Source organism: Colletotrichum godetiae, assembly GCF_030913485.1.
Source record: "Colletotrichum godetiae strain CBS 193.32 chromosome Unknown BDP55scaffold_12, whole genome shotgun sequence".
In the NCBI taxonomy this organism is placed as follows: domain Eukaryota; kingdom Fungi; phylum Ascomycota; class Sordariomycetes; order Glomerellales; family Glomerellaceae; genus Colletotrichum; species Colletotrichum godetiae.
Genome location: NW_026851260.1, coordinates 564110 through 588841, shown reverse-complemented (window position 1 = coordinate 588841; position 24732 = coordinate 564110). Strand labels below are relative to the sequence as shown.

General features: G+C 53.3%; 7 protein-coding genes across 7 annotated transcripts; 3 read left to right on the top strand and 4 right to left on the bottom strand.

The window, feature by feature from the left end:
* Window positions 1-5284: 5284 nt before the first annotated feature.
* On the bottom strand, window positions 5285-6048 carry BDP55DRAFT_726667 (uncharacterized protein; the record flags this gene model as incomplete). The annotated part of the gene is made up of 3 exons (XM_060579177.1): window positions 5285-5410; window positions 5461-5628; window positions 5695-6048. 3 exons carry the CDS (start codon window positions 6046-6048, stop codon window positions 5285-5287), a joined length of 648 nt encoding a protein of 215 aa, XP_060431991.1.
* Window positions 6049-6180: 132 nt separating this feature from the next.
* BDP55DRAFT_726666 (uncharacterized protein) lies at window positions 6181-8026 on the top strand (the record flags this gene model as incomplete). The annotated part of the gene is made up of 2 exons (XM_060579176.1): window positions 6181-6208; window positions 7470-8026. The coding sequence occupies 2 exons, from the start codon at window positions 6181-6183 to the stop codon at window positions 8024-8026; spliced, it is 585 nt and encodes a 194-aa protein (XP_060431990.1).
* Window positions 8027-8334: 308 nt separating this feature from the next.
* On the bottom strand, window positions 8335-9697 carry BDP55DRAFT_692409 (zinc-binding dehydrogenase; the record flags this gene model as incomplete). Its single annotated transcript, XM_060577113.1, has 4 exons — window positions 8335-8537; window positions 8657-9116; window positions 9196-9325; window positions 9420-9697. 4 exons carry the CDS (start codon window positions 9695-9697, stop codon window positions 8335-8337), a joined length of 1071 nt encoding a protein of 356 aa, XP_060431989.1.
* A 1295-nt stretch (window positions 9698-10992) lies between these two features.
* Window positions 10993-12946, bottom strand: BDP55DRAFT_657469 (uncharacterized protein). The gene is made up of 2 exons (XM_060574412.1): window positions 12238-12946; window positions 10993-12182 (listed from the first exon to the last, which is right to left on the bottom strand). Exons 1-2 carry the CDS (start codon window positions 12938-12940, stop codon window positions 11227-11229), a joined length of 1659 nt encoding a protein of 552 aa, XP_060431988.1. The 5' UTR covers window positions 12941-12946; the 3' UTR covers window positions 10993-11226.
* Window positions 12947-16414: 3468 nt separating this feature from the next.
* On the top strand, window positions 16415-17635 carry BDP55DRAFT_63632 (uncharacterized protein). Its single transcript, XM_060572870.1, has 2 exons — window positions 16415-16882; window positions 16932-17635. The coding sequence occupies exons 1-2, from the start codon at window positions 16627-16629 to the stop codon at window positions 17474-17476; spliced, it is 801 nt and encodes a 266-aa protein (XP_060431987.1). The 5' UTR covers window positions 16415-16626; the 3' UTR covers window positions 17477-17635.
* Window positions 17636-19184: 1549 nt separating this feature from the next.
* BDP55DRAFT_548085 (alternative oxidase) lies at window positions 19185-20443 on the bottom strand (the record flags this gene model as incomplete). The annotated part of the gene is made up of 3 exons (XM_060568807.1): window positions 19185-19330; window positions 19414-19839; window positions 19930-20443. 3 exons carry the CDS (start codon window positions 20441-20443, stop codon window positions 19185-19187), a joined length of 1086 nt encoding a protein of 361 aa, XP_060431986.1.
* Window positions 20444-23196: 2753 nt separating this feature from the next.
* Window positions 23197-24033, top strand: BDP55DRAFT_629890 (uncharacterized protein; the record flags this gene model as incomplete). The annotated part of the gene is made up of 1 exon (XM_060572081.1): window positions 23197-24033. The coding sequence occupies one exon, from the start codon at window positions 23197-23199 to the stop codon at window positions 24031-24033; it is 837 nt and encodes a 278-aa protein (XP_060431985.1).
* Between the last annotated feature and the right edge of the window lie 699 nt (window positions 24034-24732).

Below are 24732 nucleotides of genomic sequence, written 5' to 3'. Positions count from 1 at the left end.
CGCGTTGGCGAGAGAGGAGGGGGCGGGTCGATGAAAGGAGAGTTGAACAGGATGTGGGAGGAAATCGCCTGCAGATATAAATCTTTAGACTATGTTTTCGTACGACCGAGGCGAACTGAGACAGGTGGTGCAAGTCAGTAGGGAAGAAAAAGAAAAAAAACTCCGGGGACTACGAAGATAGTGGGAAGATGTAACTGCGCAGGTTGGGAAGTGGGATGGTCGGCTCAAGTGGCCGCAGAAGAGACGGAGCACTTTGCGCTACGCGGCGGGCGGCGCAAGGGACCTGGGATCTGGGGGTGATGAAGGGTAAGGTGAATTGGGGGCAGGGAAGAAGAGGGACCAGTGGACGGATAAGATATGGCAGGGCAGGGAGAGAAAATACACTCGCCTGTTTCTTCTTGTTCTTCTTGTTCTCCCGCCTTTGGCTACAGGTATGTTCCTGGTCCCCTGCTCAGAGTTGCCGGAGAATTGGACGATAACGGACCAAGTCGAAGCGATAGCAGGGATGTAGCTCTTGGTATCACAGGCTCGCAGCTTGAGAAAGTCGCCGCCGTCGCGTCTGATCGCCGAGGGAATAGTCCTGGGTTGGAGCTGTCCTGAGAACGAGGTCAATTTGCCTGCTTCATTATTGTATTTGACCACGAATTTCAAGCCGTTCCTATCACTCCTTTTTCTACCAAGATGACTCTCCCGAGAGGAGGTGAGGTCGAATCGGCCGCATGCAAGAAACGAGCAATAGGAACGCTGGATGTGACCCGGCATAAAAGGAGAACAGAGTGAGAGAGAAAAAAAATCATTTCTTACAAGCCACTTCCTTCACAGGGAGCCAATGGGTCGGCGCGTTGACGCAAGATCGTCGCGGCGAAGGCGAATAGGCGGATGGATGTGGTTGCAGACCGCCAGATATCTTGCAGGAGGCAGGCAACAAAGGCCACAGCCTGCAGCCGGGATTGGTGATATCCTCGAGGTCGTGCTTTGCTTGGTTCCGACTCGTGAGCTGGGCAAAGTATTCCGTACTTGTTCGGAGATGCGCTTCGGATGGTGGTGTGAGTAAGACGTCGTTGTGCTATTGTCGAGCCTGGGCCCGGCCAGCCTGACGTTGAGGCAATTGACCGACGGGATGTGTTTTTGTGTACGAATAACACGCTTGCCTACTATGCAATTAGTATACAATATGTTACCTTACTGTACGCCTTCTCTGCCCTCTTCTTCAGCAGCTTGTTCAGAAGTTTCGCCCTGTCGTGCAACACACGGACGACGACGCAAGAATAGTAGAAACAAGTTGGAGAAACATAAGCGGCGGCGAACGCCTTGTATACAGGGGGAGATGTACACAAGAAGTAAGGCAAGACAAGAGTCAACAAACCGAATGAGGAATACAAGGGCAAGGCAAGGTAGAGAGAGTCTGCAGACAGAGAAATACAGAGTCAGTACTCGGTACCTTATGTGAGGTAAAGAGAAAGCGAGGTAAAGGTAAGGCAGGACGGAAGAATAATTATGGATATTGATGCTGTATGCACGCCTATGCGATCCATCCGCCCAGCCATGTCCCATCCATCATCCATCAACCATGCTATCAGGACCCTCCCGCATGGCTTTTCATCGCATCCAGCCTCAGTCTCCCCGTCGTTACTCCTCCGTCTGTCTGGACTCTGGTGGTGTTCCGGCCCCCATTGCTCGCCGCCTTTTTCATCTCCTGGCCCGCTCCGTATGTGTGTGTGTGTGTGTGTGTGCGTGTGGGTGTGCGCGTGTGTGATGTACATGGCGATAGATCCCGAACAACGGCATGGCCCATGATGGGTACCTTGGGTGCTTAGCCCAGATGGGGGAGGAGGTGTCACGGCAAGCCGCACAAGCGCAGCAACCCACCCACCGACAGTACAACTTCAAGGTACTTTACTCTGGGTGTCTGCAAAAAGGTGGTGATCCCTGGCAGTGTGGTCGGTTATGATGGGCGGCTTCGGCGCTTCATTGGCCGAGTTAGTGTGATATGGACTGTCTCGAGAGACGGCACCCCCTGCACGTCGGAGTCGTTTGACTCAATTCACACCACCATGACCCCTCCCTCCTCTTCAGCCTGCCGCCCAGGTGATGCCATTTCTCCAGGGTGCCGTCTGCTTCAAGTGGGCACCTATGTAGGTATCTGGGCAGTACTCTCTCTTTGACCATACTCCGTACACAATAGGTAAGTCTTAGTATGCGATGCGGGAGCCACGAGGGCGGACCTAGAGTGTTAGGTAACCACGAGGTCAGCAGGTTCTGGATATCAGGTGTGTCTTGTTTCCATTCCCTTTTGAACAAGCAGCGGAAGCAGGTTGAACAGAAGTTGAGAAGTTACCAAGGCAAAGGCCGCAAGGGAGATAGATGGGTAATGAGGGTAATGAGGGTAATGAGGGAGGAAGAACCGTACAGAAGGCACCGGCCCCGAGGTAAAACGCCCTTGCCGCCACCAGCTTAGCACCAGGCAGGTGCATCCTCACGCGGGATACAACGATACCTTCCACAGTAGTTCCTTACCTAAGCGCCCTTCCACCCCATCCACCGATATCGTCACTTTCCCTCTTTCTCTTTCCAAGGTAGGTAGTCCTTAGCTCTTGCGTAGAATTGCATCCCAATCTTCGCACAGACAAGCGCAAATAAACAATGGAGCGAGCAACTTTCCAGCCTTGGAGTACTCCATAATAAGGCAATAAATAGTAAGGTATCGTACCTAGTTGACAAAACATGTTAGTAAACAGCTCTTTCTGGACTCGGGTTCCTAGACTAACAGCTCGACCCAAGGACCCTACGCCTTCCTGCGTTGGCTCTCTTGATCCCTCTTCCCTACTACGAAAAAACTCACCACCACCACCACCACCGGCCTTTTCCCGCTTGGGTCTTCGCTGCTGCCACATGTTAGTTTCCTTCTCGAAACTGCCATCTTCCATGCTATTCACGATGACGCGCCGCTGTCAACCACACGACTTCAACAACACCCACCGCTCCAACCCACAGAGAAATTTCTTCCAGCTCGACTGTCACATCCAACTCCGAGTTTCTGCCTGATCCAAATTCATGTGTATCAAACAGTCCCCGTCAGAACAAACCCTTATCCGGTAACACCCGAGCGCCCTTGTAGTTGACTCTCTGTACACCAGTCTGTCTGTCACTTGCTCGAATTCTCCCAGTCATTTCCGTACGGCCTGGTTGCTGGTCAGAGGTCTATCGCCTAAACCGCTCACTCGCGGAGGTACATGGCCCTCCAGCCACTCGCCCCGGTTGCTCATGTACCTCCAAATTAACACCAACCCCGCCAAGCAAGGGGACCATTGAGACTCAAGTTCTCAACTCCCTTATTACCCATTTCCTACGACCTACGGCATACGGGATTGGGCATTGGAGAGAGGGTACGGAGTACGGAGTATGCAGCCATGCCACTGAATTTATTGATGACAGGCAGGCGCGGCCTGCGCAGTATGCATCTGCATCTGAAGGGCAAAGCATGGAATACAGGCCCATCAAGCTCGCGGGGGAAAGCGAAAAAAGCGGCAATACCATGTCACCATGTCCATCATCATTCGGTTCCCACGCCAACTTACCACATCCAGACCCCTTCCCTCCTGTCTGGACCGCCGTCGTGACGCAAGCGGGACGAACTCAAAGTCAGGGAAGAAAAGGGAGAAGCCGCCGTCACTCACAACGAGACGTTGCCATGCGGACAACGGCTCGGCCAGCCTGCTAGGCTCTAGCATCGATGCAGCGACGCACCAGGCCGTGAGGTATCGATACATTACCGGCTGGGCAGCCATGCACCAATTAGCATGGAACGACCTCTCCTAGGCCTGGTATTCGTACCTTTCAAGCACATGAGGACCCCATCTGGCATCTGTACGATGGCAGATGGGTGTCCAGTCATCGTCGAACCAGCGCCAGGGCCGCCAGCAGCTTGCATCTCGACGGGTGTGCTCGCAGGCCCGGCCACTGGGCTGGGGCGCTGCGCTGCGCTGCGCTGCGCATCGGGAGCTAACATGCCCTTCATGCACATCCCAAGTCTGGCCCTGTCTGAGGAGATGCGACTGCATCTATCTACTGGATCATTTCGTCTACACGCGTCCCACCTCCATCATCGCATGGCGCATCTCTATCCACTCATCCCACGAGTGTCGCCAAAAGCGGTATGGCGGCTCCCTCACCGCTTCAACTTCTCAACCCACTTCTGGGCGAACTTCGCACCAACCAGCCACGCTGAAATATCATCTCTGCGGGTATCCGTAGGCTTTGGGCCTCCCGGAATGCCGCAGATTCCCGTCGCCCGTCTCCGGTGTCAACGTCAATGACGGAAGAGTCGAAGACGGGCGAGACAGCCTCAACACTAAACAAGTATTGTGTCAGTTCGGGGTACCCGGCATAACTCAGGCAGAGACCCAGAGGAAACAATGCGCTTGTGTGACGATAACAAAGCACAATGGACACTGCTTGAGGAACGGCGTCAGGCATGAATACAACAGAATATTGCCTCTCCCTCATGGCCTGCCGGCTAATTCTCCAGCATCTATCGACTGACACGCAGGTGTCATACGGTGTAGACCCTTTGGGACGGACTACGAGCACCTCGCGGCTTCTTCTGGCGGTCAGACCTGAGCTGGCCACAGTTGACCACCGGGACGACGACCGTCATCCATGGCCTTTGGTCAGGTTGAAACTATGGGTCAATGGAGAAGACAACGCAGCAAAATGCAATATTACTGACTTGCTTAGCTGCAGATGCGACTCGTTCTGGTCCAGAACCCTGTCGATGCTTTCGGAATCAAGACTTGGAGTGCGAGTTGCCAAAGGCACTTTGTTTCCCTCGGTGATGGCTATTGAGTCATCGGCTGAACTACGCTCGCGGTACAGTACGAATGTTCAAAGTACTGCCGTGGAACTATTCTTCTTCTTGACGAGTCTCCTACGAGTGAATGAACGCCTCCGAATTCAAGTTAAAGGATGGTCTTCGGCTGTATCAGCATCCATCAGAGCATCAGCTACGATTTCCCCCTCAGATGCGAATTTGTCCAGCGAAGCCGAGGACTTGCATCAAATATCTGCCCACGGAAGCTCGATAAAACTGCATGTTCCTTCTTCGGCCATGTCTCAGGTCGCGTGACGTTGATTTGAGGCAGTCAAAGAAAATCGTTCTCTAGGACAAGCGGACATTTCGACACCAGTCGAAGTATCGCCACCGTTGTTACCACCGTGGATGAGCTACCGAACGGCCTGCAACCGGTTGTCCCGCGTTGTCCTCCTCCAACCTCCGGCTTCGAGATCAGTTTGTGAACCGGAGAGGTTCGGTGGCGGCTTTGAGATTCAGCAGCATCTTCATGTTGGGATCCTTAAGGACCTTGCACTCGTTCTTGTGGTTCTTGCGCTTCCAAGCCGTCTTCTGGCATGCCTGCAGCTCGTCAGCATTTGCATGGAAATTGCATCTCGACAATAACGTACCGCATCACAATAGTAGTAATAGCCGCAGCCGCCACATTTCTTGAGTTCCTGTCCTTCCTTGCCACAGGCTCCACACGGCCGAGTGTCTTTTTGCTTGTCAATTCCATCAGTATACTTGACGAGTTCTGTATTCATTTGGAAAAGTTCACTCAGTTCCATTGGGAAGTCCTAATGCAAACAAATCTGTCATAAGCCGCCCTTGAACAAGACGATAAGCGAAAGTATAGGACTGACCCGACAGTTTTCCAACTTCTTCACATAAACGCCTTCCATCCAATAAGTCCCATCCAAGAATCTCTTGGCTATGGTGTTCAAGACTGCAACGGTGTGTCCAGGCATGAATCTACGGCGTTCAACCTGCGCATCGCCATCTAAATCAAAACGGACGTGGAATATCCAGTCCTTTTTATCGCGACAGACCAGGGTTAGACGGGGAATGGTTTTGACTGTGATGATCTCACCAAAGAGACACCAGTTTGCCGTATCGCGGTAAGTGCTTCGGTCTTCGGCGACATCAAATTCGTCATCACCCTGGAGAAAACTAGGAAAGTAGAAGATTTCCTCCACGAATTCATCATAGGTGGGCATGATTTCGTCTTCTTAAGTGGTCGTTGCCAACCCCGCGTTTTCAGTTGCGTTTGTAAGTTGCAGACAACCTCACGGTGAGAATGCAATGCGCCGCTCCATGCGGAGGGGTATCAGTACTGAGCATCAGCCACAATGGAACCCAACAAGCGAAGGCTTATCTGTATTCAGGGTCCAAGGTCGGCTTCTCTTTAAATCCCGGGAGGGTCGTGCCTCAACTGGAGCTCCCACAACATACGGGATACAAGCAACTCATTCCGAGGCACTGGCTCCTTCGCCAGGGGTTAATAATAGTATCACCACCCGTTTCAGCTTTCTCCCGTCCTTCAACATCAGAGTGTCATTGGTATCAAAACCGCAGCAGGAAAACCCAATCCAGCCCTAAAAGGAGTTGGTCCTTGTCTATTGTCAGGCTACGAACTACCTACGAATACGGCATATGCTTACTATTTTGCTACGAGCGTCAGCAGGCTCAGACAAGCCTCAAAATCTCACGTGAAGCTCTACTGGCCAATAGGCCCAATACCAGCCGATCCTTGGAGCATTCCTGGAGCTTGCTTGCTTGCTATTCCCTGCACTAGCTTGCTAGATTCGGCAAAGCTGCCATCCGTGTTTGCTAACCTTTTCAGCGGTTCCAATCCTTCGGGTGACGTCGTTTCTTGTTGGGAGGATTTATTTGCCTGTTTGCTTCAGCCTTCAGCCTCTCCACACAGACAGATTTCGGCATCAGATGTTAGTGCATCCATCTATCCATCCATCCATCCCTCTTTTTTTTCTTCCCAATTCTCCATGTCCGTGGTGGGAAAGTCGGGACAGCCCACCGCACCCCGTGTGGGAACAGACCATCAGACGAAACAAAAGACGTCCTGCCGCTCGCCCCCCCTCACTCTCTCTCTCTCTCGCACGACTAATCATCTATCCCTTGAATCCTTACCTTTCTTTCTGTCTGCTCCGCGGAAGGAAAACGTGGTTTATTGTAGAGGACAAGGTTTTAATCTCCTCCCGTTCCGCCACGTCCCTCGAGACAGACAAGAGAAAAGACGCGAACCCAAAGCCAATCCTTGCTGATCCTGAACCAGACAGGGAAGCAAGCTGACTGAGATACCGGTCTTCTTGAGGCGCACGACAGACGACATTGCCACCTTTGTGCAACTTTTTTCTTTTGCCTGTCTGCATAGCTACTTTTCAATCATTTCTCAGCCGACCGTTCACCAGCTCCCGCTGTCCAACGGAGTTGTCCTATAAACTCCCCTTCGGAAGAGAACACTCCGTCGCACACGGCCCCGCACACCGTCATCGTCATCGAACCTCCGGGGGTGTACCACCACCAACGGGACCTCCGAACGCCCGACACCGATACCGACCATCAAGACAAATAATCATCTACACCACCAAAAATAAAAAAAGATAGAAAAGGAAAAAAGATGCCAGCCCACCACAACCTCACGATTCGCATCCCCCTCCCCAGCATCCTCCCCCAGAAGCCGTCATCGAAACCCTGCAATCGCAATCCCCCGTAATCCGTCACCAACCCCTCGTAACGCGCTACGAAAAGGTCCCCGTGCCCCTCGACTCCGTCGTCTCGGACGCCCACTTTCTCGAAGACGGCTCCCGCCTCGCATGCTACAAAATCTACGAAAAAGTCACCGTCGTCCCCGGCGTCAAGAAGGAAATCAGCTTTCCCGCCGTGCTGCAAAATATCCCCAACGGCCTGCGGTCCCGCGCCGAGGCGCCGGGCGGCGTGCGGGTCTGGTCCGAGTGGCTTGTCGTGCCTAGGCCAGAGGAGAGGTGGCGCGGCGAGCACGGGGGCAAGTTGGAAGGGTACGTGGAGGGGGATTATGATCTCGTTGAGACGACGAGGGTGGAGACGAGTCGGATGTTGATGCCGCTTGTCAAGGGGCAGATGGAGGGGGCGCATCGGGATATGGTGAATAAGATGCTGGATGAGGTTGCGCAAAAGGTCGGGAGGGCGAAGATGTAGATGACCACCGTGCCTGGTATTGGATATACAGCGAGGGGAGGGTGGGAAGCTCGGCGTTTATTGGGAGGGTGCTTTTAGATACCACATGTTATTGCGAGTCGCTTTCGGCAGGAGAAGCAGATACAGGACAAAAAGTTCCAGGCATTTTCAGGAGAGGCAGTAAGTAGTGTTCAAACGTACATAATGTCTTGCGCCATCATATCATGTATCATCATCTATTCAGACTCAATTTGATACTGGCTGGCTGGGGTTCTTTCTTGGTCTTTTCCATACACAAATATTCGCTAGCTGAACAACGGAAAAAAACCTCAAATGGTGTAGACGAGCTTGCCCGCGCTGACCTTGCCCTCCTTCAACTCCTTCAGCCCGACAACGACGCCCTCGAGGCCGCTCCCGCCTTGGTTCTTGACGACGCGGATGGGCTTCAGCTTACCCTCGGCCAGCAACCCGCGGCTGATTTCCCAAAACTTTTTGCCGAATTCGTAGTTTTCTAGTACGGCGTCCCTCTTGCCTGTGAGAGTCTCTCATGTCAGTCGTCGGGATAGCAGAAGAGAAGAGAGAGACGTCCTAGTAAGAAAAAAAAAAAAAAAAAAGGGGGGGGGGGGGGGGGGGGGTAGAGAAAAAACTCACCAAAGTATCCAAACTCCTCCCCAAAAACAGTATAATACAAACTCATCTTCACCTCTACCTTGTCATTCACCCCCGCCACAACTTTTTTATCAACAGGCAACAACGTCCCGATAACACCTCCCTTAGCACTACTCAGCGCTTTCGCAACCAAGACGGCACTCTCATTCGTCGACTGACAATCCCACGCCAGCGTCAGCTCGTCGTTGGTAGCTTTACGGATATCCTCCGACACGGAGGGCGACTTGTAATCGTACACCTCGTCGGCGCCCAACGACTTGAGATACTCGAAGTTGTGAGGGGACGAGGTGGCAAGGACGCGGTAGCCTGATAGTTTGGCGTATTGGATACCCGAGATGCCCATTGCCGTGCTGCCGCCGTAGATTAGGATCGTGGGGGGTGGGGTGGCTGTTGTGGGTTCGGTTGGGAGGGGGAGGTTGAGGGTTTGGTAGAGGCCTTGGCCCTGTCGTTTTGGGATATGGTTAGCACTCATGCGTCTTTCTCTCGAGACGGGAGGGAAGGGAAGGGGGTTAAGAACGTACGACGGTGGTGACGGCGATACCGAGCGTCGCGGCCTCTTCGTCCGAGATGTTATCCGGCGTCTTGATCTGCACGTCGCCCTTGACGGCAATGTACTTTGCAAACGCGCCATCAATCTCTCTCAGAGCATTGCTGTAGCCCAGAGTTAGTTCTTCTCCTCCCCTCTCTGTCTGGATCTTTCCAAGAGCCAGATACCAGGGAAAACGAAAAGAAGAAAAAAACTCACGATCCATTAACAGGCCCGCAAATCCGATCCCCCTTCTTGAAGTCCTTCGTCACGCCCTTGCCAACCTCCTCCACGACACCCGCATAATCGCACCCGACCCAGATCCCCACGCAGCCCGCTTTATCGGCGAGGTCGACGTGCTTCCAGTCCGTCGGGTTGACCGCCACGGCCGTCGTCTTGACGAGGATGTAGTCGTCGGCGGGCAGCGTGGGGATAGGGGCGTCGACGACTTTGGCGACGCCTGCTTCGATTGTCTTTACGGCTTGGTTTGTCGCCATTGTGTGTGTGTGTGTGTGTTTGTGTGCGTGTGTGTTGTGCTGTTATTTGGGGTTCTCTGAAAGATTGTGTATGTATAAGTATGAGTTTCGTCTACCTAGCAGTGTTGGATGTGAAGAAATGTCTACCTAGCTGTATGCTTGAAAGCTGTATGGATGTAAAGGTTGAACGGTGTTGCTGTTAGTAGGTGTATGCTGTAAACTAGAACCAGACTCAATTGGAAAAAGGCTCTAGAAACTAAACAAGTCTTTATTTCCCTTTAAGTAACAACCCAGTCGGCATTGCGTACCCAAAGAAAGAAAGCTCCTCTGCCCCGGTACCGATAAACCCCTCTCTCTTTCCCATCGTCAAGCCGGCCCCGGCTTGCCACACCCCTCCAGCCCTCTAGCTTACAAATGCTTGCGTAGCTACCTTACCCAAGGTAATAGCAGCAGAACCAAGACAACAAGGGAGAGAGAGGTAGGGGTCCATGTACCCAGCCAAGCCAATGCGGTGGTTAATGGAACCATGTTATCCACACTAGCTCGAGAGACCATACGTAGTATGCGTGTGTGTGTGTGTGTGTATACCAGAGTACACCCAAGCTATTCCCACCGCCGGCATCATCGATCTTGCCTTCTGCCCCGCACGGCATTACCAGCTACTCAGACGACCCGCGGACCACTTCCCATCCCAGGTACCTCTGGCGCGCAACACTTGGGAGAACCTACGAAATAGAACATGGGCACTCACCTTTCCAGCAAATCGCGAATGTTTACCATACCCCGATTCTCTGTCCCCAGAAAGGTGCCAAAGTGGAGAGTGTGGGAGCCGAAGAGGCCGCGGCGACTTGGAGGCTGGAGCTATGTAATACCCCGGACTTTGCTGAAAGTTGAAGGTCCGGAGCTTGGGCCGTCGTCTCGTTTTCTCGGCGCCGCGGAGTCTGTGCTGCTTACGGACAACGCAGAATCTCTCACCCTTTCGGTAATCCGGTGCTCTCACTCTGTCAGATTCCGGCGCCGGAGACTGCTTACCTTATCATAACTTTCGGGACGCCGACGTTTTCATGATTACCCAAAAATGCCAGTCCGCTCCGTCGCCATCGAATACATGCTTTCATTTGGCGGTCAATTATGAGTGAGGGGTACGCCACAACCGACCCCGCGATGCAGTGACAACAATCTTATCGCCGATACGCACCCCTCCACTTACGGTATCGACCCCTCGGAGGGGCGCACTCCTGGGCTTCCCAGGTCAGCAAAACCTGACTTCACTTACCCCTTCATCAGATTATCGTCACGATGTGGGCCAGCATAAATAAATGGTAAAAGTTTCGTCATAATGGTATCTATAACAACGCGTTCTAATCCTGTAACCAGACCATCCGCGCAACGTCCTCTGCGGGCGTTGCTAACGCTGTTCCCGTACATCCGCTTGTTCATGAAGCGCCACATCCCCTGAAAATAAGTGTAGAATAAACCGTGTCGCAGGCGATTGGCCGCAAAGAAGACATAAAAACAAAGAAAATGGCAGATGAAATCAAATCACCCTGTTACCGACCACCATAATCACTGGCATATCCGACTTCTCCAAAGTTTTGACCCATGCCGCCCTCTCCAAAGCCTGTACCAGGACCGCTGACATACCCACCGTCGTCGCCTTCGTAGTCGCTGGCATCGAACGACGAACGGCCCGATATGTCGTCTTCGAGGCCGCTGCTCGCATCTTGCGCTGACCAGTTCATCTGGGCCAGCGCCGGGTACTGAGCCAACAGAGCAGCCGGCAGCATGTACTGCCCACCGGCGTCCATGGGATAACCAGGCTCCATGCCCATACCCTGCGCCGCCATATTTTGCATGTTCTGTTGCTGCATCCGCTGCTCCTGCCACGCGCGCTGCCGGTCGAGCATTTCTTCGTCCAACAACGGCTTGATGCAGATTCTACCCGCTTCTGATCGGAAATGTCGGCCAAGCGCATCGGCACGCGCAAATCTTCTACCACAGCCCCACTGGCCACCAGCCTTGAGGTCTCCCTTGCATACAAACTTCTTTTCTCCAGAATGCAGACCCTCGTGTCTCTTGCGGTCGTGCTGTCTCGCGAACGCCTTGCCGCAAACTGTGCAGACGAAGGGACGCTCGTCTGTATGGGTTCGCAAGTGAGACCGAAGATTATAGGCTCTAGTGAAGCGCTTAGGGCACAGAGTGCACTGGAATGTTGCCGGGTGCTTCTGCACACGTTTCGAGTTTCCGTTGTCCTGCGCATTTTGATATTCAGGGTCCGCCAATCTCAGCGCGATAACGTTGTTTGGTACGGCCGAGGTAGATTGGCGTCTGCGACTGGGGCTCACAGCTCCCCGATCGAGCGGGGAGAGCGATCTTGATGAGTCTCGGCCGGAAAGATCAGATCCTAGATGAGGTGATAAGCTGCCAGCAGAAGTTTGGCGCACCATGCCTCCGCCGGAGCTGTTGAAGGGATCTGTCACTGCGCGGGGTCTGGATCGCGGGCGGCCTATTCGCATGTTAGCTCCGACGTATACCATCGATACAACATCATGGTGCCTTACCTCGCTCTGGCGGAGTAAGAGAATCTTGATCCATTTGGTTCTTGGGCTGTTCAAAGTTGTTTTGTCTTGCTGTGGGCGCGAACTCGATGTTGATGGCCGGCGCCACTTGGGGCATCTCCGGCTGTTGCAGAGTCGGGAACGCTTCTTGCCCGGTGTAGCCTGCACCACTTACGAACCCGGCATTTTGTGCTTGGAGACCAAAATTGGGCGGCTGGTTCAGCTCGGGCATCGACTGTGGGAGGATGCGCGGTGAGATGGCCGGGCTGTGCGACGGGCTCCGTCCATGAAGATTCGGGCTGCCGAGCGCGGGATCCGAAATGGTGAAGTTGTCGAAGCCCTGGATCTGCTGGTAGAGACCGGCATCTTGGGGCCGCTGCATCGGCGAATGACTTTGGTCGATTCCGTCAAAGCTGTCGGCGCTCACTAGGTTCGGAGAGGGTGCGGCGGAAGAGACGTCAGAATACTCGGAAGGAGATCGCCGGTGGCCTCGAAACTGAGGTTGGCTCCATTCATTCAGTTGGTTCGGCAAGAGAGCGGCTTCGGGGCCGAGAGACGCATGTCTAGAGTGACCCGCGCCCGAAGGCGGCGACGAGAACTGATGCTGGTTGAAGGCAGGAGACTGGTGTGCGGAGGGAGTCTGGTGGGGGTCCGGGTTGAGGAGGTGGGGAGGTGTAGGAGAGTGGTGACTCTGGGGCATAGCCATGTTGTTCATATCACCCGGGTTGAGGCTCTGGTCGAAGACACCGGTGCTGAACTGCTGGTCGTTCTGGCCCGAGTTGGGAAACAGGGCGAAGTCGCCGGAGGGGAAGTTGGGGTCGAGGAAGGCGGCTTGGTTCTGGTTCGCAAAGGCAGCTCCGGACTGGTTGTAAGACTGCTGGGTAGGTTGCTGGCCGTTGAGGAAGTTGTTGGTGTTATTAAAGCTGGAGAAGTCGGCGGAGGCGGCTCCGTTGAAGGCTTGAGTTGCAGATTGATCCAAGCCGAGACCGAGACCAATTGATGCTTCGGGATTGGGCTGGAAGGGATTCGGAGACGGAGAATGCGAAGGATGTCTTATATGAGGCTGTTGATGCCCCGCAGAAGGTGAGCGACCGCGTTGGCCTTGTTGATCCATGATGTAAATGGGATGTCGGTAATCGGGATGGAAGGGATGTCGTGTGTGTACGTGGATGCGGATGCGGGAGTGTGTGTTGTGTTGCTGTCTTTAGAATCGGGGCGAGGCAGTTCACAAGTCAGCCTTTCAGGCACCGCACCGCCCTGGGGCTGTGCTGACGCGCGAGCTGACGGCACACAAACTGGAGGCGGCGGGGGTACAGTCGCGGACGACGAGATGTTATTCGCTGTCGCGAATAGGTTTGCGCAATGATAGTTCGTGTAGATGAGTGTGACTGAGTGACAGCGACGAGGGGACGAGAGTCAAGCAGCGAGGCCGGAGACGGATAAAAGCGACTTGAAGTGAAGGGGGTTTGACGACGTTTTGGGGGCGTTGGAGAGAGGAGGGAAAGAATACCGCGGCGGGAGATTGAGTGGTAATGTGCTACAGTGTGCGAAGGAGGAGTTGAGATGGGGAAGCGAGGACTTGGTCGGCGGGCAAGGAGGGGACCGGACAGAGAGACCCGGCACCAGGGCAGGTATCCGTATTAGGTGTGGAATTGGGGTCTGAGGTCGTGGTCACAGTTGGAAGGGGGGGGGGGGGGGACTCGGAGAGGAGGAGGACAGACGGTATGTAGGACTTGGGATTCGAAGGAGGAGAGAGACTTGGGAGCCTGGGAGGGGAGGGGGGGAGTGTGGATTGTGGGACAGCGAGGTGAGAGGTGCAGGGTGAGGTGGTTGACGGGCGACGTGGTTGGTCCAAAGGGATCCACCCGAGCGGCCCAATCTGGCTGGTTCCCACAAGGCTGTGCACGTTTGAGGATGGATCTTTCGGCCGGTGTCTTTGATTTGGTGGATGGGTGGTACCACGAGGTGGGATTGTACCTGAAATTGTGCCTGAGATACCTGCCGGAATAAAGTATTCCATACTTGAGAGTCCCAACGTTGGGTCAGGTTGAGGTACCTCTGCAACGGCGCGCTCCGACTCGGATTGGCATGCGCTTAGGTGATGGATGTTGGTGCTTTCCGTTTGCTCTGCTCCGCGCTTGGAGTGTGCTGTCACTTCCACGTTGAGAGCAACCAACAGCTTTCTCTCTCTCTCCCTCTCTCTCTCTCTCTTTCTCTCTGACGGGAGCTAGTTAAGGTACCTCCTGTAGGTACGGAGTACCTGCAAGTCTATCGTTGCTCTCCGGACTACCTACGGAAACAGCCTTTTAGCTGATCACCTTCTGTTGGTCTGGGGTTGAAATGGGTGTTGGCCGCGCGTGCGAAGACGTGGAGCAGCACTGCGATCCGGTGCGATGGTATGCTACGAGCCGACAGGTAAAATCCAAAAATATCTTCTGTCTCTCTCTCTTGCGCGCAGGGATCCTAGACGACTAGCTGGCTGTCCAGGTCGGCGTCTATCGTAGCTTCTCGGAGCTCTCAGTCAGACAGTACCTTGACAGAACTTGGTCGCTTGCTTGCTTGCTTGCTTGCTTGTGCTACATGCGACGAGACGGGAATGCAGAAGCTCAGATGCAAAAAGCAAAAGACGGTACCGAGTATGATGCGCAGATAATTCTTCAGAAGCAAGGTCCTCTGACCTTCTTGGTCTCCGTACGGAGGGTGTCAGAAATCCAACCGTGTCAGCGGAAACTCAAACACTGTATCGGTACAAATTACTCCGTACGTAAGGGAGAGCCTTGGATGGATGGGACTCGATGCTGGCAGGCAAATTGTAATAAGCTCGTGCTGGAGTCCTCGACATGGCCCGTTGCTGGCATCGTGGACCTAGGCATGCCGACTAATAAAACATCTAGGCAGCAAGAAGAGGGCCTTTTGCAGAAACCTTGCTTTGCTAGTGCATGATGGCTAGGGGTCAAAGAAACGGGCGGGAAACGGCCGGTCGGAGGGGTAAAAAGGGGTCTTGTTTCGAACAGGCGCAATCCAGTCTATCCAAATAATGCACCGCAGCACCATGCTTGTTACTGTGTATCCGTACGAAGTAGGTAGTCGACGACTCGAAATCTGATGCACGCCACGAGACTGAGACTGTCAATGTCACTGAGGGGAGCTGGGCGGGCATTTGCTTCCTATCCTGACAGGACTGGGCATCCAAATTCCAACATCTGATCCAGCATCCCCATCCATCCCTTCTTGGTATCCGTACACTACTACTACTCCGTAGGCAGCTTGGCAGACACTTTACAACTTGACGATGCTCATCTCATTACAAAGACTCTTCTCCACCAAATGGAGTAAATAGATGTCTATTCTTGTCTTGAGCATGCTTACACGTAAGACTCTAGACTCAAAATCAACCCTAAGCAAATGCTAAAAGTAGTAGTCTCAGAAAGGCACTTTACCTCGAGCACTTGACTTTTCCACCGAATTTCCATGTCGTCTGTCTGACTCTGACTTGACTTACACCGTCTCTCCATCAATGACAAGCTGATTGCAACTTACCAGACTTGGCCGTCATCTGGTCCCCTGTCCCAGCTGTTCCAGGTCCCGGTGTGTTGATGGTGCGTTTCCATTCACGTAGTTGAAAGTACCTCTCAGCAGTAGGACTGGCTGGGAGTACCTTGACCGCAGGGGAGGAGGGGGGTGGCCCGTACCAGAGCACCTCCAACAGGCTCCAAGGATTACTGTGTACTTGCGACTGCAAGTGTTGGGTTAGGCGTTCTTGCTTCTCGAATCTGCCTTGGGTGGGTTTCTTGTTTCCGGTCCGTGTCCATCCACTGGTTTCCAGCGCGCCTGCTGCAGCTGCTGCTCGACAATGGCCCAATAATTTGAAATTACACTATTCATCGCCTGGCGGCTGGCCTTGGCATCTATCTATTCTTTCTCCTACACATGCTTCCAACCAGTCCGCATGGAGAGAGACACCTTAATCATGCCATCACAAGCCTCTCATTTACACTCTACGAAGTACCTACCGATACACTCACTAGGTACACCATTTACACCGATACTACGGCATAGCGTCGTTCCGGCACGGTGGTTTTGGCTCTAGAGTCTCGAGTCCTCTCTACACACCGACGGACTCTGCTCCTCTACCGCATCGGCGGCTTCAAGAGTCCGGTCACCTGTCACTGGTGATCCCTGCGCCCTCACCGTCGTCATCGCTGTCGTCGATACTCTCGCCCTGGTCTAGACTATCTTAGCTGCCGTTCTGTCAGACGCTGATTGACAGGTCCCATCCACCCACTTTTCACTTCCAGCATCCAGTTCATTACACTACATACAATACCTGATACATGATGGAGCTCTGTAGGTGCATGATGTAGACACTATCACGCACAGTCACCAATCACCATGAGCGTTGGCCAAGCACTCACCAACCTGCCTCCCATGCTGAGCTACGTTGATCCTCCTTTTACCGACATCGACCTGGACATCAGATGGAGCAGCCCACATGGAGCAGTAATGAGCATCAAACATGAGATGAGAGTGGACAGTCAAATGCAGACTTCATCAAACACTGGCATCATTTACAGCCGCCGTCAGCTCGCCAACGTGCCAATGTCTCGCGGGTGGGCACGCCAGTTGGATCCAACCTCGTTTCCCCCGAATAAGCAATCCGGATTCCAAGCTCACAAGAGGATGCTGACGCTCATCACAGCTCCGTCCTCTGCTGGCTCGCCTATTCGTCAGTGAGCGAGCACAGCAATGTTCAATCCACCCTTGTGCACCCCTCTGCATCTCTCTGCAAGGCCGGCACATGCATTCCTCCCAGATACAGATCGAATGTGGCTCGAGTCTAATAAAGCATACGACTACGAATATGCAGACGAAGAGACGAAATGCCATCCGCACTGCCACAGGCAAAGTCCAATCACACTCAACGTTAGATGCCGAGCCCGCCATACCGTCGATCGAGCTGTGCAAGCATGTGTTGCTGCCGTCATACAAACATGATTTGCAACTTGCAGCACAAGTAATAAGCGTCAGTATCTTCAGGTACGAATCTCACCTTCCCGTCCCTTGGTGCAAGGCACAAGTTGTGCCACCAGATTTTGCCATGAAGCTGACCCCTCGAATATTCATTCGTGTCACATTTCATATGAGGTACCAACAAACTTCTTGGAGGCGGGTTCCTTGCCTCGATTGTCTTGCAGCCCCTCCAGCCAACTCAAGCTCGAAGCGGGCATTTCTCGTTCCGTGAGGTCTTGGATGGGTCTTCCTCAATGAGGCGCAGTTCCCCGTGAAACAAGGACCCCATCGCCATATCACAACCAGCACCAACAGCCCTGTTCAACGATATGGACAACTATAAGGTCGATAAGTGTCTTGACCGGATGGCTTCTCATTGCCCAAACTTCATGAGTGCTACGGTCCACGATATCTCCCTGTCCAGCGGACCAATGAAGGCCCCGTCGCAAATCTAGCGTTGCTGCAAGACGCGGAATCGCGCCCGACACAGCCACGCCGGCTTCGTGGCCCCTTGGCCCCCAAAATGCCAGGCGTGCCAGGCCATGCGGCATGCCCCCCCCCCGATATGACATCAAGCATATGGTTCTTTGCAAATCCACCGCGCGGCAGGAAGAAGCTTATTCGAGAAAAGGTGCCCCGTTTCAGGTCCATCCGGCAATCCAAGGCCGTGATCGAAGCGAACTTGCCCTCTGGAAGTTTGGAACCCTTCGATTTCTCCACACCGTCGAAGCTCGGGACCAATGCCGGAGCGGGCCCCCTTCAAGTCCAGGGCGGGGAGCTGGCTGTTCATATCCAATTTTAGAAAACCTTTCGGAATACGAACCGGACCGCACGGCTGGGACCTGGCATGTGTCCAACAACACCACCCGTGATGAAAGTCGTCGTGTCTCCAGGCGTGGCTCGCTTCCCCGGAGAGGGTAGTGTATGATGCCAAACTTGACGGAGCTAAACCACACCTTAGAATTGAAACTTTGTCAGCAATTGAGCTGGAGGCTGGAGTCTGGAAAATCACGCCATGCCCAGACCTTCAACTCTAGGCAGCCATGTTAGGATCTCTGTTTGGCTTTTTTTCATCCGATGATACGTCGTTCATCCCAAAACAACGAGAGCCATGCCACAGCCCCGCCGGAGATGTTTCTTTCCCCCTTGCGTGGCTGTGCTTCGTCGATCAATCTGGAGAAGAATTGACATTCTGGATCCCCACCAAGTGTAACGAGATCTTCGCAACGGCAGGCCTTGACGAATACCCCAGCGGCTACTTTAGCCATTAAGCCAACTTACACATGGGGAATCGGAATTGGACGTTGCCTTAAATCCACGCCATCCGAGTCTCGACATTTGTCTTCCTGACGCGGCATCAAATTGAATCCGTCATATGAACCCGCCTCTCCTAAGTCCAATTTCTCGGGTTGTGTCAGTGACAACACTCCAATTCAAATGTCGTTGGGCAGCTCGAATTCACTCGAGATCTTTGAACACTCTATTGATAATACTGAATATGGCATTCTCTCTTGAATAAGGCCTGCCTGTCTATGGATATTCCCTTTGACATAGAAAACAAATAAAACATTTGGAAATCTGAAAGTTCCAGTAAAACCCCAAGACCGAATGATCTCTTTTTCCAATATTATACAATGAGTAGGGGGCTGTCCGTTTCCCAAAACAAAAGCAACTCCGTAAAACGCCGGCCAGTCCCCCGTTCTAGTGGTATCATCGGTCTTCCTTTTTCTTACAAGTCTTCTTCTCCTTCTTCTTCTTCGCCGTCTTTCGTCTTCATCGCCTTCTTGTGTAGTAAACGCAAAGAAAAGTTTGGTAGTTGTGTAAAGAAGGACGTCTCGCAGTCCAAGAGAGGCCATCGATGCATAAATTTTTTTTTAAAAAAAAGTGATGACAGATAACTCGCGACGATAGTAATCGCGGTGGTAGTAATCGAAAGTCGTTCAAATGACCTCGTTACGCTCGAATCCCTGGGCTCTCAGCGCGGCATTGGGCTTCTCGCCGTCTTTGTACTCGCTGACGAACGGGTTCGGGTCCTCCTTCTGGTTAAGGTTGCTGAGGGTATGGTTTACGCCTCTGTGAACGGCCTCTGCAAGTCTTGTGTTAGCCCCCTTTTTCTCAACATTTTCCTCAGAGTTGGGAGCGGAAATGATCATGGGATAGAATACGCACCATCAGCCCTGATGTACAAAACCAAATCCTTCATCGTCCGATGCCCCTCGGGGATCTTCCAATACTGCACCGCAATATCCGGAATCACAAAGTTCGGATCAGACCATTTCGGCAACAAGCCCTGGTCAATTTCGTAGAGGCACCGTGTGTAGGTGTGCACGGCCTCCTCCTCGAGGTAGCCCACAAAGCGGTGGGTGATTTTGGGGGAGACGAGGTACGATAGGAACATACCGTTGAAGAAGACGCCCTGGGCGCCGAGGATCATTACCTTCATGAACCAGCCCGGCTCCGACATCTTCATGAAGGTCAAAAGGTGCATGCGCTCGTTGAAGGACTCCTCGAGGAGCGTCTCGATCCAGCCGTTGTCGCGCTTCATGCGGCGCAGGCTGCCGAGGTGGCGGAGCATGCCGGCGACCATGCCCGGGACTGTGGTACGGATTGTCAGTCTTACTGTTTCAAAGTCGATATGGTACTCTCCCATGGAGAAGGGAAGAGAAAGAAGAAGAGAAAACTAACCTCCGGCAATACTCTCCAGGAAGATGAACCGCACCAGCCACTGCGCCTCGGTGAGCGGCTTATCAGCGACGAGCGACGTGGTGGGATTCTTCTTGTCGACCTGCTGCTCGGACCCGAGGCCCGTGGCGCGGTCCATGAACCAGCGCGCGAGCCGGACAAACTTCCACGCCGCCCAGTCGCCGACGGTGCGCGGCTTGCGGTGGTCCGGGATGATGTCGTGCATCTGCTGCTCCGTGTACCCCGGGTGCGGCCATGCCGGCGCCGTGAGGCGGATGTGTTCCGTCTCCTTGGCCGGGAAGAAGTCGCGGAGCTGTGTTGCTTGGGTTGTGGAGAAGGATCGGCTGCCCGTCGTGGTGGTAGTGGTGATGTTGTTGTTGTGTTGCTGCTGGAAGGAGGCGGTGGTGATGCGCAGGCCGGCGAAGGAGGTGGTGGTGTTGTGGAGCGCCGCGGCCCGGGCGAGTTGGGCCGCTTGTTTCGGCGCGCAGAGTCTGGTTGACGCTCTTGATGAAAGCATTGAGATTAGGTGAGGAGGTGTGCTTTGGTGTAAGTCGGGGTGTGTGTGTGTAAGTCGAGTGGCTCTCTTAGAGTGATGTCAGGTTGTAGTGAAGTCAAGAATGTACTTGATAGCTGGTGATGATGGAACGAGAGTCGTACGGCCTGAGGAACGGCTCACGGCCCAGAGTCTTATATACCATTTGGAGGAGCGGTTGTCATGTTGATACGGCGATGGGTGTGTGAGGGTGGGGGGAGGGGGTGGAAGGGGAGCAGCAAGCAAAACCTGTCAGATGGCAGACATTACACAACGCATGAGCCATGGTCAGGGTATCCAGATCCGCGATTATTCGGCGAGGACGCGATTACTCAAGCCGACGAGGAAGAATAGGAATGGGAAGGGGACCCTACGAAGAGGGATCGGGTAACCCAAGCCCCATGAATAGTAAAAGAAACATGGTATAGAGAGCCTCAGGGAGACTTGTGATCCATGCGTTTGATAGTCACAGGAAAAGTCGCCGAGAGTACGCCGCTGAGACCCAGGTACAGTAAGGTAAGGTCTAGTATAGGTGAACACAAGGGCAAAGCGAGAAAAAAAAAAGTCAATTAGCCTTTGCTTTCGCATTCTCTCGTCTGACGTCTTGCCGGTCCCGATGTTACGGATACAGATGGGAACGCCGTCTTAGTGGGGGCGCGGGCGTTGGAAAGCAATGCAGATTGGATTTGCAATTGCAAAGGCCGCGGAGACAGGGATGCGAGTCCGCCGTAGGGCGTAGCTGCGTAGTGGAAACCGACGAACTGTAAAACGTGGAAATGCTGTCAAGTCAGCTGGACCAGATTGGCGGCGTCGATGTCGGGTCGTATCGGGATGTGAATGTTTTGTCCCTGTGTTCAGACCCTAGAGGCTGGCAGCACATACGGAGTACGTGAGGCGCACACAGACATTTGTCCAGCTGCTACAGAATTCGTTCCGCTCCGTTTTCGTGGGGGATGTGATTGGATGAGATACTGTCAGCTTTCTGCCTTGATCCGTCGAGTCGCGGACTTTTGTTGTCTCTTTCACCAGTCAGAATTCAGTCGTCGTATTACAGAGTATCTTATTCTGGTGTTTGCTTACTACTGCTGTTGCATGTCTTCGCTTGCAGCTGTAATGATCGACGTCTGGTCAAAATATCGGAGCTGAAGTCCGCCGATGTACCGACTTTCTGCTTTGATGAGGTGTCAATAGCCATGGCACTTCAATGTCCAAAGAGGCGCCCTAGACTTCCGCGTATACGACTGAACAGTCATAGAGGAATTGGACGGAACCCTCGAGTCATGAGGAAGAGGTATTTTGTCGATATCCTGCTCACCGAGGGGTTCTAGAGTTGGACGGCGATTGAAGATCGCCCATCATCTCCACTTGACAAGCTCTGGAGCCCGAGGAGGCCGGGCGCCACTGTGACAGGCCAAACTTTCAAATCCCGTATTGTTGGCACTTGGCAAGTTGACACAAGCACAGCAATTTGCGACATGCTCCGGGGAGCAAGGCGGAAACTTGTCACCCGACCCCCCGACCCCGACCCCGACTCCGACTTTTCTCTCCGGAGGTCCAATGCCATGCAGACCGTATCGGCTTCCTAACTAGGTATCGTTGCTTCGAGTCCAAGACGAGAACCACTCACTCTGGACGCGGAAAGGACGAAATATCTGGGATCTTAGTAATGTTTTGCGTTCCATGAAATGGAATCGATCTATTCACTCATTTGATGGATCTGAGAATGAGAAGGATCCAGCGGAAACCCGCTCGAACCTTTGTGGATTCTGCCAAACGCCCAATAAAGGCAAGGCAAGTGTAGATACCTGAGGGCCTCTCAGGTGAAGGAATTTTTGCTGGTCACGCTGGCGCAGTTTGAGGTTGTTTTTAATAAAGCATGCGGAAGACATCGGGAGAAGGCGGCTCTGCAAGCGCGGAGCAATGTCAGGAACGCTAAGAGCAGATCATGCATGACCTCGACGACGAAAACAGCGTTGGGGATACCTGAGGCTGGATCTGTGATGCCTCATGAGGCTCCACTTTGCATTTGCGATGTTGACTGTCCGTATAGAATTTGCGCCCTCTAACGACATGTTTGGTGTGCTCAAGGAGTCGGTACGGTTAAGGGATACTGATGTTGCTCGTATACGGCGTACAGCATGCTGGACCAATACACAATAATCGATGACGAATTCGTCGAAATTGTGGCATCAACATGCGTAGGTAATGAATTTGTTGCATCGTTGTCCTGACGCGCAAAACCATCTCACAAGATGGTTGGATTGACCTTCCTCACCACGATCCACAAGGGACCGCGAGCAATGAAAGCAGAATGAAAAATCTTCTTCAAGATGAAATTGGGGTTCAAAAATTCCCTAGCCAGCCGAAGCCAACTAGGAGTGGTCATAGTTATAGTTTTCAACTAGCAAAAACACGATCTCGGACGAATCCTCACTGATACGCGTAAAGCCCTTGCACTCAGATGAAGAAGAAAGAGAGAAAAACAAGCAAAGCTGGTAGTGGGAGGTGGGCTACTTATAGGGACCCGAGGTGGACCCGCAATCAGTAAAAAAGGGTACGTACCGGAGATGGGTGCCTTGGCTGCCTTCCACTGTCCAGGCAGGTGTCAGCCTCCAGTTCTCCAGGTGGTTCCTTCCTTTCGATTCGCTTCTGGTGAATGCCGCAGGGGTTGCCTTCTGCACGACCCACACACAAGGAGATCGACTTGCCTGCCCTGAATACCTCAAGGTACGGAGTACATGCCAAGACGACCTCTCATGATGCTCTGTGAACATCGACCTGAAGGCTTCGTGAGTCTGCCCTTTGAATACACTATCATCTCCGTTGAACACTCTTCAGTAAGCGCCTTATGGCTGCAGCGTACTGACCAGAACTCCACCCTACAGGGCCCAAAGTCAGCTCTCTCCAGCCATCTGCCAACAACATGTTTCGCCGATGTCGTCGTCGTCCCACTGGCGACCTGGACTTACCTCGTCGTCCTGTTGATTGTTCTTCCACTATGTTTGCGCTCACTGCGGACTTCAGCCTCGGCTTCAACCCTGTCATCGCACACGGCTGAAGCGTCCACAACAGGAGACAAAGTCGCCGTGTCAACATCAGCATCGACACCCATGCCAGTGACCAAGTCAACCACCGTGGCCATCAAGATCGCCAGCATCATCTACTACATACTCATAGTTGCCATGCTGGCCATGGTATCACTTGAGATCGCCCGTCTCATTGTGGCCCAGCTCGGCATCGGTCTCCTCCCCTTCACTTATGTTGGCATACTCGCCGCCCTGGCCCTCCACGTCGCTGCTGCGTCGACGACTACAACATCCAGGCTTGGCGGGCTGCGTGTCTACAGTGGTGACGCGCGATGGAGGTGGACGGTCAAGGGCGTCAACATTTTGTACTGGGTCATGTTGATGTGCGTGATGGCAATCAAGGTTGCCAGTCAGGCCCAGGAGCAGAATGCACTGGGGATACGGACGGGTCAGCAGGCGCAATATCCCATTTCGGATTCCATCACGGACAATGCGACTATGGTGGGGGTGGAGATGGTGCTGTTGATCTTGGAGTTGTTGACTATCTAGCCGTAGTTACAGCTTCGTCGAAGTTCTAATACCTAATATTGTACATCATTTGGGGTGCGACAACAGCATGGCGAACTGATCATGTCTTTGTGGTAGAGGTGGCGCTCTCTGCAAAGCGACCTTTGTGGCTGTGCGAGAAGAGCCAAACAGACTAACAGAGTAGGCGCGGGGTCATTTTGGTGACTCACTGCGTAGATGCGTGGAACGTTCATGAGTCCTCCGTGATGCCTTCCCTTACTGACGGCGTAAGTTTCGCGGTATTCAAAGCTTGAGTTAAAGTATCTGACCCGAAGTGGTATTCTAGGTCATCGAGGCCAATGAGGCCAAGAATGAGACTCTGTGGAAGCGTATTGATGGCGAAGTTTTGTCAGTCACCTCAGGCAACAAGAACAAGGGTGATGGCGGGGTTGTGATCTCAACCACCACATGTCAGGGGTTAGAGAAAAAAAGATCTAACCCCTCCACGACGTTCACTCAGGACCCCGCCCGATGTTTTTAAGGTAACACAGAAGCAGTGTGCGCAACGCGGATAGTGTCCCGGGCCTTCAGACAACGAGCTGCACTATCGCCCAACTTTAAGGCGCAATCGTATTAGGTACCGACTATCACTCAAGATGTAAGAACCAAGTCTAGGTGAGAATACACACTGCTCGAGGGATGAGATGTAGTCAAGCGGGCGGAGAGCGGAGGGGTTATTCA

Excerpts from the sequence above, each read along its gene's own strand:
- BDP55DRAFT_657469 (XM_060574412.1), bottom strand. The coding sequence starts at position 12,940 with ATGGCTATGCCCCAGAGTCACCACTCTCCTACACCTCCCCACCTCCTC. Across the intron at positions 12,183-12,237 it reads TCTTACTCCGCCAGAGCGAG|GCCGCCCGCGATCCAGACCC; the intron begins GTAAGGCACCAT and ends ACATGCGAATAG.
- BDP55DRAFT_63632 (XM_060572870.1), top strand. The coding sequence starts at position 16,627 with ATGAGCGTTGGCCAAGCACTCACCAACCTGCCTCCCATGCTGAGCTAC. Across the intron at positions 16,883-16,931 it reads TCCAACCTCGTTTCCCCCGA|AGCTCCGTCCTCTGCTGGCT; the intron begins ATAAGCAATCCG and ends GACGCTCATCAC.